Below are 13,085 nucleotides of genomic sequence, written 5' to 3'. Positions count from 1 at the left end.
TGGTGCGCGAAATGCGAGCCGAATAAATTTCCGCGCGACGCAGTAACCCGGTATTTAATCTAAAATCCTGCTGCATCCTGGGAAATATTGTTTCCCGAAGATGCAGAATGTTTTTATTTTCTTTTCCTCCTTCTTTTAAACACGCATTTTCGAATGCGTTCTTCGATCTTTCGATCTTGATACGTTTCTCTCCCTTCTGTCCTCTTTACGACACGTTTCTTCTTTTTTCTTCTCGTTTGTACACCCGCTCACCTGCGTTATTAACCTTTTCCAAGTGGCTAGGGAACAGGTACGGAGGTAAGCATAAAGCGTTTACGGGCTGGATATTATTATTTCACTGCTAGCCCCCTATGCAATATCCTCGAAGCGTGGACCCTTAAGAGGAGGCTTAACGTTAGTGAAACTTTAACAACATTTCCTACCGGGCCGATTTAATTAAATTTATGTCATGTAGCGTTTCGGTACACCGCGGTAAACGAAGCACGGCCCTTGCCGTGAAAGTGAAATCTTAATTGTCTTCGATGTAACGCTCCATTTAATTTCTCAAAATTTAATGGCGCTCATTCCGAACGACGAATCTTAACTTTGCTTCAATACACCGTAACTCACTGGTCTACAATTTCCTGATAAGTATCGATCTTTTATCGGTTAGTTTAAAAAGAAGGACGATTAATTCAATTTATAAACGTTCTGGTTAAACGATAGTAGGTACTGTTAGCAAAAACTCAGTATCTTCTGTTAGTTTAATTAGATCCATTCATTGTTGCGCTTCTCACGCGAGGGAATTTTTTGTGAATAAAGAACCACTCCCATAAACTTTGTTTGATTTAGTTAATTTAATCCGATCGAATTTGGAAAAATGGGATCTTGCTTTTCATTCCAATCTCAAGGAATCGTTACAAAGTCTATAAAAAAATGTTGTAAAGTAATTTTGTATTTTTAAGAACATGTGTTTGATGTTATATGCATAGATGATGACGTAACGGATGCTTCAATTAATTTTCAGTACGTACGTCGACGGAGGCACACGCAGCTGATCGAAATCGAGCTAATTAAGGGTAGCAAGGGCCTCGGTTTCAGTATCGCTGGAGGTATTGGCAATCAGCATATACCTGGTGACAATGGAATATACGTAACGAAAATTATGGAGGGCGGCGCCGCGCAAGTAGAGGGCCGTCTTGTCGTTGGAGACAAATTGGTAGCCGTCAGAAATGCCCTGGTGAGTTCAGGCAAAATTACACTCCTTCAGTTCTGATTTCTTTCTGCCACGCCGCTATCATTTCCTAATAGATAACAATAAAATTATTCTCGAATCCTCGAGTCTCGTTGCTTAAGTGACTTAATAATCGTAAATTGTAAAGCGAATCATAAATCCACCATATGTCTTCCTTTTAACGTATTTATTACACAGAGATACGTAGAATTTTTGATATATCATAGGATTAGAGAGTAGTTCTTCGCATAGTTGAAATACCATTTAGACTTTTAATCTGATTGGCGATTACAGTTCTTCCTATTTAACTACGTTGAGAAAGAAAGCTGGTCTTGATTAGAGAATCCTTCATGTAAAATAGCTTTGCCGGGAACAAAGAAGAAATATATTCTTCACTGAAACGAAAAAACGTAATCGCGTAATTTCTCGCAGTCAGAGCTCGATTTATCTACTAAATTTATCCACCTAATTCTCTCTCTTCGTCTTCGCTAAGAAAATAATAAAACCTCTGCTCCAAGGTAATTTCTTAAATGTTGAAAAGCAGGCACCAAGAACATTTCTCAAAGTCGATAAAAACCAATAAATTCTCTATGATTCGTAATTTGTCGCGTTTTAAGCTTTACTTGAGTAGAACGTTTGAAGTTGATCGAAATTCGGCAAATCTTCGTTTCGTTCGCGATTCATAAACGAGAGGCCGTGTGAGGGCTACGTGAAAAATAGATCAGAGTGGTTTTTGATGGCGACGAGTAATTGATAGCTGCTCCATCGACTCGTTGCCGTGGTTGCAGGCGCTCAGAACCTGTTCGTTTCGCTGCTTCCTCCGATTTTTCGCATCGACGAGCTCTCTTTTCTTCCTTCGTTTCTCCCCGAGAAACTCGCGGCTGAAAAAGCTACGTTTAAAGTCGTTACATCTGTCTCATTGATTCACAGCCGCAACTGATGCTATTTTCAACCTATGAACATCGTAAAACAAATACTAGCAGCGTGACAAAATCTTAATACTAGAATTGTCAATGTAATACCAGAATGGTCAAAATCATCATAACTTTTTAATCTATTAACATTTATCATGATGTTACAAATACTCCAATTTCTTTTAATTTTATGAAATTGTAGGATTTATGTGAAAGAAATAACGACGACAGGAAATATCAAGCGAATCCTTGGAATTCCCTTCCATAGCCAAAATGTTAAGAAATAAAATTCGAGAATGTAACTTGACGGAGAAACGTTGTAAATAAAAAGTTCTATTAAGGTATGAAGGCAACGTTAGTGGGACAATTTTAGGGTAATTAGGCACCTTGATGGGCTAAAAAAAATTGTACAAACTTATAACAATACATTTTTTTATAATCTGGAATTTGTATAAAGTATATGAATAAAAAAGTTTGTTCGATAATTCTAGTATTAAACGTTCTACGCTTAAAGTATTTAGGTTTCCACGAATTGCAATTACTACGGCTGTTAAACTTTCTCGAAATATCTTTGTCTCAGATTTAACGTCCCGTTTCACAGTCGCTACAGCTGCAATAAACTGTTAAAAAAGGTGCCAGGTTCTGTCGTGTATAGATCGACCTGCTCTCTTTTGTCTCGTTTCGAAGAACGATTTATTCCAAAGTTTTCGCAGCAGCGACCGACAGGATGGATCGTAAGTCGATTTAACTTTGCGCATGATTGCGTGTCGGCATATACTTTAGAGCAACGAACGTTACAGAAACTTCGTCAGTTGTTTATGACACGTCCCCGGAACTTGGACCGTGGCGTATTTTTTTTGTGAACATATCAACCTGCACTGGATAATTACCACCGCGCCGTGCCGTGTCGTACTTTTTTTCGATCGTGCATCGTTTTTCACCCACGATCTCTCCGTGTCTATCTCGTCGAATAAATACCAGAAAATTAAAGGAAAAGAAAAAAGAAAGGGATAAGCGTAACGAAAGAAGAAAAATAATAAACTGAAATATGTTTCTTCGGAAGATTTATTCACGTTGTTTAACTACATGAATTTATCTTCCAATTTATTGCGACATCGTAAAACCTACAATCAACTAAAAACGTTAGTTTCCTCTTTTTATTTTTTCTTTTTTTTTTTTTTTCGCTTCTCGAGATTTTGTAGAAATCAGATATTCTTTATCTCCAGATAAGAATATTTAGTTGGTTAGGAAAGGTATTGCGATTTCTCCATTCCTTTTTAATACCGTAAATGAAGCACGATATCGTCGGCGACGTTTTGACGCTTGAACGTAGTTACTCGCGTTAATAAAGGCGACGAACAAAGAAAGTAACGCGTAACTCTCTCGCAATATTTGTTCGGTAATCCATCTCAAAGTGTTCCGTAAGAGGACGATGATTGACAGGGGAAATTGAACGGGAGAAATCAATTACCGTGGCTCGCGAAATCTTGATCGATACTTGCTCCATGAGAGAACGATCTTTCGCATTTTCCTAGTCGGTGTTGCTCTTATCGCTTTCACGCGTCGCTCCGTCCCGGAAAGTGAGGAATAGAAACGATAGAACGATAACAGGAAATGCTTTAGCAAATTAAGATGAATGGTCGGTGTTGATGAATGAAGAGAAATATTTTACGCGATAGAAAAAAGGATGATAGAAAATTTATGCTTTCCATATTCGCATGGTTCTCTGTAGAGATTTTATTAATACAAGATGATAAACAACGCACAATGTTCCATCCACCGAGGCGAACATTTCTGAAATACTTACAGAGACCCACAAAAGTATATGTCATATAAAACACCTTGAAATTTTATTAGCAGTATGATGACGCACGACTGTCATAATTATATTGCTAAAATTTGAAATTTATATATTCAGCAAAGAATTAATATACAAAATTAATAGCCAGAGTTGTATCAAAGCTGATATAATTACGTTAGTCGTGTCTCATTCCAGTTGAAACTTAACTGTTTCATATCAGAAAAATGGTTTCTATGAGTATTGGAATACTTTCGCGAGCTACTGTATTTTTCTGCCGTTAATTTTAAACAAATAAAAAGTTATATAAAATTGCTGACTGACCTTAATAACGAAACTTGTCTCGGTCATCAGAAACCGAAGCCAGAGAAAAAGCTAGTGTGCTTTAACAAAGTCCAGTGAAATTGAATTACATTTCAACGGTATCAAGTTGTGGTATCGTGCTTTGACCAGTATAAAGAGAAGATAGAAAAGAGGGATTCCTTTGATTCTAGCAGGGCGACAAGAACCTCGAAAATGTGACGCACGAGGAAGCGGTGGCGACACTGAAGGCAATCCAGGATCGCGTGGTTCTTCTGGTGGCGAAACCGGAAACCGGAATCGTGCCCCCGCCACCACCCCCCATGGCCTCGGACAATTCGCTCTCACCGCAACCACGTAAGCGTGCCTCGTATCCTATTCACATATTATATTATTCACTCGCCGCGTAAATTCCGTGTCCGCGACTTTCTCCCCGTGCCTCGTTTCACGGGACATTTTCGGGATCTTTTCTCCTCGAATTTTCATGACGCTGCCTTCCGGAACAATAAATATTTCACGTACTGCGAAAAAATGTCTGCCTTACTTTTGTTCGCCACCAGCGGACGCGGTTCTACGCCAAGGAAATCCTTCCTCTACCGCGGAGTAAAAATGGGAACGGAACGTTGGGCGGGAGCGTTTTATGCTTCCCGACGTTTAGCACTAGTGTCGCGGCGAACGAATTTAGAAAAGTGTGAATGTCGAGCATCAAACGCTACAGTGGATGTTCCATGTTCGAACATTTTTGGTTTGGAAAATGTAATTTCTGTTTTGAGAATTTTGATTATTTTGATACGAAGGTATTTTGTTCGCGTGTTTTTGTATTAGTGATGTTGGATATTGAACGTGGCGGTAAAATAATTTTTAAAAGTACCGAATATGAAAGTATAAAGTCGTTGTTCGGAAGATACAGTGTCATAGAATGTGCAAGGATACATAAGGGTAGTTTATAGTAAAGTACGAAATATAAAATTCTGTGCCTGTAGATGAAATTAATATTGGATATAAAATGCATTCTCGAATAGAGTGAATTTTTCTCATCAGATAAAAATAGCTTCATTATTAATACACATAATGAACGAAGAAATTGAATTTTCTTCGCGTAGTTTAAAATTATTTCAGAAATTTATTTCTCAAGCCAACATAAAATGCTCGCAACTATTTCTGTTGAATTTTATGGCGCTGTACAAATTCCTCAATCTTTGCTTTATTAATTAGCGATTACTCATATGAAATACCTTGCATGTCGATCGTTTTTTTATGCAGTAACGTTCCTCCCATAATTCCTTCAGGTCTCAGGGGTGTCACATTAAATGATAAACACGGGAATTCCCAGTTTTCCTCCCGTGGCCATATCCAAATGAATTTTTGATCCCAGGACTTTGTCACAAATTCCAAGCTATCTTGTCGCGCCAACGATCTCGTATAACTTATTCATAGTACTCATAAAGTCGAGCACGTAAACTCTTCCCGTTCCACAGAGAGCCTGTAATGTAGCAGGAGAATACGTTCAGAAAGTGCCGAATTACAGCGATATTTTTCTTTATTTGATTTACGTTTCAATTAGAAAGTAATTGTACTATCTCTATTAATAATTCTAATAAATTAATAATTCTAAGGAATTTCTGGCACTGACCTCTTGCGAAATTATTCCGAAATGCAATGAAACAAAGTAGAATTTCATTTAATCGTTGTTCGCTTGATAAACATTTCGAGAAATTAGGCTTTCTTTATTAACTCAGATATGTTAAAAACCTCTATTTAATATTTTTTAGAAAAAATCCCTTTAATTAATTATTAATTAATTTATTAATTAAGGCTAAATTGAATACCATGGCTATAAAGAGTATTTGCACGTACCCTTATTTTCCAACCAAGCATTTTCTTTTATTAGACCTCACGTTTCATGTTTTCGTAGTATAAAATTTGTTTTACTCATATGAAAGTATGTACTACTAAATGATACGAAATGTAGTATACTTGGATTTAATTAATCAGTATGCATATGCTGTAGCAAATATACAATAGTGTGTAGATACTTGTTATAGCCATACTTCTGTATATTGATCAAAATTTTTTAATTTTCTAACACGATTAAACAAGATGACCATTCGTTCAAAAGAATGTTGGTCAGTATTATAGAAATCGCAATATAAAATCGAGTACCTTGCAAATTTTGCAATTATCCTTTTAGAAGGATGATATAAATATATGGGTTAAGAGGAAGCCAATTTCTAAATTACCCGCGCCTCGGTAGTTTACGTTCGTTCCCGTTATTAACAGGAAAACAAAATGGTTCTGTGTCGGCGCTGGAGAACAACTCGACGCTGCCGTATTCGCAAGAATCACGTCACGCGTCTTCTCTCGCTCTTCACGGCGCGGCCACGCCACGAGCTGTTTCTCAGGAGGACGTATCACGGTGAGTTCTTTCGAAGTACGCTTTCCTTTCTTTACGACGAAAGTACGAAGTAGCCATGCCCTCTCGTTTCAAATCTCTTTCCTCTTCTTCTCCGTTATTCTCGAAGCGTTTCTTTCTGCGCGACAGTCTTTGTATCTCTGTCTCCGCGTGGAAACTCTTCCGTTCGCTTTGAAAAATAAGGAACCAGAACGTCACGTATACTTCTTTTTAAAGCGAATCACCCGAACGTCGCGCGATGTTCTTTCATTTTACTTTCTCCTCTTTTTCTATCTTTTCCCCCTGCTTTGTTAGTTTGCTCGGGTGCACCAGTTACTTTGCTGTGTATATGTTAGTGAAAGAATGCGACGCAAAGAATATAAATCTAGAGGAATGTCGCACCCAAGATTTTCTTTAACGAATGACATACTTCATAGTATTCGAGTGGAGTAAAACACGGGCCAAATTTATATTGATATACAAGTGAAAACGCCCGATTATATTGTTCGTGGTTATTAATATGACAGGTATAACATACGCCTATTTTTTGCAAACATGACTCTCTGAAAACTATACTGGCGTAAATCAATCGACTGATAGTTTTTATAAAATCTATCACATTTATCATCGAGAATCCTTATATCCTTTCATATCATGAAAATGTCTCGCGGCAAATAATCGAGATTTATGAAATCGAAACGTTGTACTTTTCATACTTTTATTGAAACCGATGACTAAATTCGACTTCTCAAAATTTTGACTCACAATACTATGATTTTCAGCCCTCCATATAGTGGCCAAAGACAATTATCAATTGATCGAAACGAAGGGTAGACAAACCGACGTAAGCAAGAGCCAGAAATTAAACAGGCTAATCCGTACGATCTTTCGTTATTGTCCAAATCACTGAATCGTAAATACCCGTGCGTGAATAGCAACCGTATTCTGTGCATAAACATACACAATCCACTGGCTAATTATATAGTCACAGAGACTGTTGAATTAGTCAGCGACGGGTACGAGAGGGAAACACACCACGAGGCAGATAGAGACACTGATTGTTTACCCCGGGGTAGACGCAGCTTTAGGGGTGAAGGGGTTGCCTTGGCCACTGTGTGGACTAATTGCCAATGGATTAAGGGCTTATCGAATCGGTCCGACTACCAGAGGCCGGATTGGTTTGGACACATTATATATCCCCAGGAACCTCTGGTGGCGGACCCCATCCTTTCCATATACAACAACGTTGTGCTTTGCGCAGGTTAAGGTCAGCTGAACATTAACCGAATATCGGCTTTCGTTAGCGTTTGCAATTGAATCTTTGATAAATGCAGTCTCCAAGGATGACCGAAACATTGTGGGTACATTTGGAACAGAACTTATTTAACATTAACAAGTTTTATGAGAGTTTGTCACATTATCGAATCGTTAAGAAACTTCGGTATCGAGTTTGTTTTCTCGAGTAATTGGAATATTATTTTAAAGCTTTCTTAAGTAATGAGAGACATTTTCAATGACAAATAGAAGTCTATACTTGCAACAAGTATGTCAAAAGGGATAAAACTTACACAAGCTTTTCAGGGAAAGCGAAAAATTATTTGGGAACTTACAGAAAAATACTTATTAAACGTATGATATTGGCGGAAAGTATAGATTCTAGGGCATAATGGTCAAACATCCTTGTAATTTTTCCATTTCCAGCTTTTGAAATCTCACTTTGACAATCGTGACCTTCTTCTAACATAGGATTGAATTACTTTGAATTGAGAAATACATGTGCGGATTCGGAAGAAATAGTTCTGCGAAAGTTTTTCAGAGAAAGCGAAAAAAAGAAAGGCAAAAAGGTGAACGATAGAAAACGAAGGTAGGAAAGATAACACTTCTCCTTTCCCTACTAAGCTTTTCCCAATCAACGAGTATTGAGGGAAATGTAGGTATACCAAATATCCAGAAGATCTCGAAAACGCTTCGGCCCGTCTGAAACCACAGTTGCGCAGAAAGTTTCGCGTAGCCGCACTTAATGAAATATTCCATCGGTGGCAATATTTAACGGAGCAGTTTCTCGGAGTAGTCAAAAGTGCAATTAGTTCCTCCACTCTTTCTCTGGTGAGGACTCGTATTCCTCTTGATTCCGGTTAAAGTTTCAAGCCTCAAGTTTCTTCAGCGGTTGGTGAATCGGATTTAGTCCAGAGGGGTTTCGCGTGTATCAACTTCACCAGCGACAGACTTACGCTAGTGCAGGGGAAGAAGAAGCAATGAGAAATGAGTATATAGAGGAAAGGAAAAGAGGGTGCATGGACGCCGAGTTATTACGGGCATCGGCGAAGATCTATGAAAAAACTTTAATTTCTAGCTTCGTAAATTAGTCGGAACCATTATGCCGCCGTAGTAATTTATCCTCCGGTTGTGAACTGGTCGTGAAACCAGCGTTTGCCAAAATGCGGCATGCGCGGACTTTAAGGGGAATTAGGACAATTATTTAGCGCTCGACCGGGCGGAAGTTTGCACAGCCTCTCCTTTCTTCGAGATTGTAAAAGATGATTTCTTCTGGCTTGTGAAGGGGTTGCTTTGCTATAACCAGCAACGAGATGATTAATCCTCAGTTTTTGAAAGAGAAGCGTTATCTTGGCGAAATATCAGAATGGAAGTATAATGAAAAATAATGAGCAAGATATTTGAGATGATGTTGGCGTTTTGTAAAGATTACGAAGGTATTTCATACTTTCCTATTAATACAACAAATATCTTGTCATAAAATATTGTAGTATCGTGGATGAAAGGCCTAAGAGATATCGGGCGAACTATAAACAATGTCGCGAGAAAGCCAAAGTGCCGACAAGCCCAACAATGTATCGTCGGTCCTTCAATCGAATAGTTTCGCGGAAAAGGCTTGCGTGACCCTGGCCACGAGCGGTTGCAGAACACATGCGTGGTGGGGCTAAGACAAGAGACAAAGGGATGTTAAGGGACAAAGACGAATTAACAGTCAGTATTAGTTGAAAAGTCAGAGGATGTGAATCGAGAAGTCAGAAAGTGCGAATTGCGTTGTCGAGAGATTGTGGTCCTCGTGAGAGAGAACGTTGGAATCATAGTGACGAGAGTTGCGAATCAACTATTTAATTATTTTAATTATAGTACGTCATTGTGATTAGTTCACGTTAAACAACCATTGTTTCCTGTTTAACCAACATCTGTTTAATCCATTTATTGTGAATAAACTAATTGTAGTAAAGATCCTACAATATCAAAATGATTGCAATAGAATATAATTGGAAGTTCTTTCTAAATGTCCGTCCGAGTAAATAGAATTAAACGATATTTAAGACATTTTAAGAGACAGCAGAGTAAATGTCAATCTATCGTTCCGCTTTCTCTCCTCACGTTCGTCAAATTGATCCTTTTATAGCACTGTTTGTTTTTCTCCCTGAAACAACTCGTATTTTCCGCCTTAACACGAGTACCCGAAAAACAGTCGAGGAACATCGATCGGCGAGAGTGAAATACCCATCGTGAGAGACGGAAGAAAGCCACGTCTTTCAACACGGCAACGGTAACTTTTACCTCTCTTTCACGGAACCATTTTCAACATTCGTTTTCTATCACCATTATTTTACACAATATCGTTACACATTATACTCACAACAATTATACTTACTTTCTCCTCACAATTAAAAAGCGGCTTTAGAAACATGGACTACTTATCCCTTAAACACCTGTCTTATTCGTGCACTATAATAATCTTTGTGAGCGCAGTACAAAATAAACTTGTACGAAATTTCTGCTAAGCACCGAGCAGCTTCTGGGGAATAGTTCTGACAGCGTAGCGGTCCGGTGTTTGTAGGATTCAAAAGGAAATAATGACCCCTTGGTATCAAGAGTTCCGCACGCGCTTAGGGAAAGCTTCGCGGCGTTTATTCGAATTTCATTAGCCCGAGCGGGCGGTGGGATTTCGCCTAACATTTGGAAACTGTCGAGCAAATGTTTTTGCCGCGGTAACGAGAGGTTGGGCGAGGCAGCTTAATTTTATCCTATGCAAGTTAATTACGCTCGGCAATTGAGGGCGAACGGAGGTCCGTTGTTCAAGCTTATACATGTGGCGTTCCATCCCTTCGATAAATAACTCACGTGTTTAACCATCCAGAGAATTATGGTTTTCTAATCCTCTGCAATATTTGGAAGGAAGGATCTAACGTAGTCTCGCGTGTTAAACACATCCATAAATTCTTGATGCACCTGGGTACTCTGTACGCAATTGGCCATCGATCGCGACTTCTGTATGCCATTTGACGTTCATGCGCGGGTCGATTTTTCTGTCGTTTGCCTTTCATACCTTTCGCCATACCAGTTCAAACTCCAACGCAAAGATTCCAACGCATAGCCTGCGGATCGTAAATCACATAAATCGCTTCATATCATACTCCTTCAAAGATGAATTTTTAGGATAACTTCACTTTTAATCGAGATTTATAATAGGATATTAATAGGAGGATGAAGCAAAAGAGAGAGGTATAATAAATCGCGTTGAAACATTGGTTGGTGTTAGAAGATTTATTTGTGAATGACCGGTTGGATACTTGTGTGCAGTCTCTCTGATCCTTGAACTATTTGCATCTTTATGACGGAGCATTAAAAGAATATACATGTAGTAAATTATGTATCATAGTCGTTTTATTTGCGGGATGTATATGAAGATTGTTTCTCGAATTAGTAAATATCTCGTTTATACAAATTAATCGGTGTTCGTAGAAAATAAATTGTTTAGTCGTGAAAACATAGTAGTTCACGTATTAATCGCAGTTTAAATAACGCGTCCCATACATTTTTAGCATTCGTAATTGAGTGAAAAAGTATCGCTTGATTTTTTTAAACAGTCGGTATATTTTAGAACCTACGCCGATGTAAGGGAATTTGGGATGTTTGTTTAAACCGGAAGCGAGAAAGTTAGCGGCGCGTGTCAGCAGTTGAGAATCTATCCACTGTTCTGCATGTAGTAGTTGTGAAAGAAGTGGCGCTTGGGTCACAGGTCAGCTTCACCCTCTGGGAAAGGGTAGAGTGTAGAGGGTAAAGGAGAAGCGAATTCTTGGCACGGTTGCAGTTGTTCAGCCATGAACGGGCTGCGCACACGTGTGCTTGCAAACACTTCAGCACAGCTGAACTGCGCACGTAAACTTAGAAAAACTCGATTCTGTTCGCGTTCTAATATACAGGATCGTTCAAAAATAGTTTCATATTCCTCCGCGGATAATCTGCGATGCCAGTAGCGATTTATTCTTATGAAAAACTATTATTTTTTTGCGAATATTGTTAAAATTAACGCGTTCAAGATTTGTATTATTATTCGTAATAGTTTTTTTACTTAAAATATTCACAATTTTTTGTGGTAAATACTTTGTTACATTTTCGATATTTTCCTGAAAGTCGTTTCGGGGGATACGAAATTTTGAAACGTGCGGCAGCCTGCCTTTTTTGGCAAACAACGCGCGCGCACTCAAGTATTGGATCGTGCGCGACACGCCATCGTGCAACCGATGCACTTGTGTTGATACATCTGCAGCAGCGGTCCTGAATGCAGGCCAAGGTCAAAGCTGGCCTGGGTCACGAGCGAGCTTGCTGGCTTTCGACAATTTCGCTTACGTAATACACGGTTACCTCTGGTATCGATCTGGTACATCTAGAGGTATATTTGGTCGCATCTGGTCCCGTCTCCAAACAAGATAGTGGCGAATCCTGATAAATTTTCACTTCCGCGTTATCATTTTCCCCTTAAGCTGCTTTCATTTTCCACTTAAAAGATAATCAAGCAAATTTTCTATTCCGAAGTCTTTTGCGCAATATTTTTTAACGAGGTAGTCTTTCTATTAAATTCATCAATTTGACCCCTTCTTTTCTAATATTATGTTACGTTCGTGACGTGGATTAAAACGCAAACTTCTCTGATTTTAATTAAATTACAAGGTTGGATTATCGAATACAAATTGCGTATAATGTTTCGATAGTTTTCTTTAGACATAGAGTTAAAATAGTAAATTAAAGGGAGAAGATCTTGAGACAATGTTTCGCTCTCTCTTGCAGAATTATAATTAAATCTACGAAATCATAGTACACTTTAGAACGATCCTAAACGATCCTAGGCAATCAGAAGATACGAGAAAAGATATCGGAAGAGAGGACGATTGTTCCCATGCAGACAAAGGTATCCCGAAGATCAGGAAATGAAACATCCTCGTATCGTCGGTATTGCCAGTGGTTAACAACAAGCATACTGGTCGCTGGGTCGAAGAGAACCGACGAATGAAACTTGTCGGGAAGCAACAAGGAGCGAGGAACAATGGTGCGATCCTGGGTGTCGCGTTTAGAAAGAAAGAGGACTGGATGGTCGGATAAAAATTCGCGGAGCTCTCCCGGTGAAGGCTGCGGAAAATCCTAGCCCGTTCAACCCGTCCGGATAATGGAAGATCATCTGGTGTC

At 38.9% G+C, this 13,085-nt stretch overlaps 1 protein-coding gene across 22 annotated transcripts in view; it reads left to right on the top strand.

The window, feature by feature from the left end:
- The window catches only part of dlg1 (MAGUK family member discs large 1), a 539,916-nt gene that overhangs the window by 448,810 nt on the left and 78,021 nt on the right, over window positions 1-13,085 (top strand). For 19 of the 22 annotated variants that reach the window (XM_069122833.1, XM_069122830.1, XM_069122828.1 and 16 more), the window contains 3 exons: window positions 1,007-1,219; window positions 4,420-4,582; window positions 6,506-6,641. In XM_069122833.1, the coding sequence (XP_068978934.1) occupies window positions 1,007-1,219; window positions 4,420-4,582; window positions 6,506-6,641 (512 nt within the window). The remainder of the gene's footprint in view (window positions 1-1,006; window positions 1,220-4,419; window positions 4,583-6,505; window positions 6,642-13,085) is intronic. The other 3 variants (XM_069122823.1, XM_069122818.1, XM_069122840.1) reach the window with 1 other exon arrangement.

Source organism: Bombus flavifrons, chromosome 11 (genome assembly GCF_040668555.2).
Source record: "Bombus flavifrons isolate JBK064 chromosome 11, iyBomFlav1_principal, whole genome shotgun sequence".
Classification (NCBI taxonomy): domain Eukaryota; kingdom Metazoa; phylum Arthropoda; class Insecta; order Hymenoptera; family Apidae; genus Bombus; species Bombus flavifrons.
This window is presented reverse-complemented; position numbering and strand designations above follow the sequence as displayed.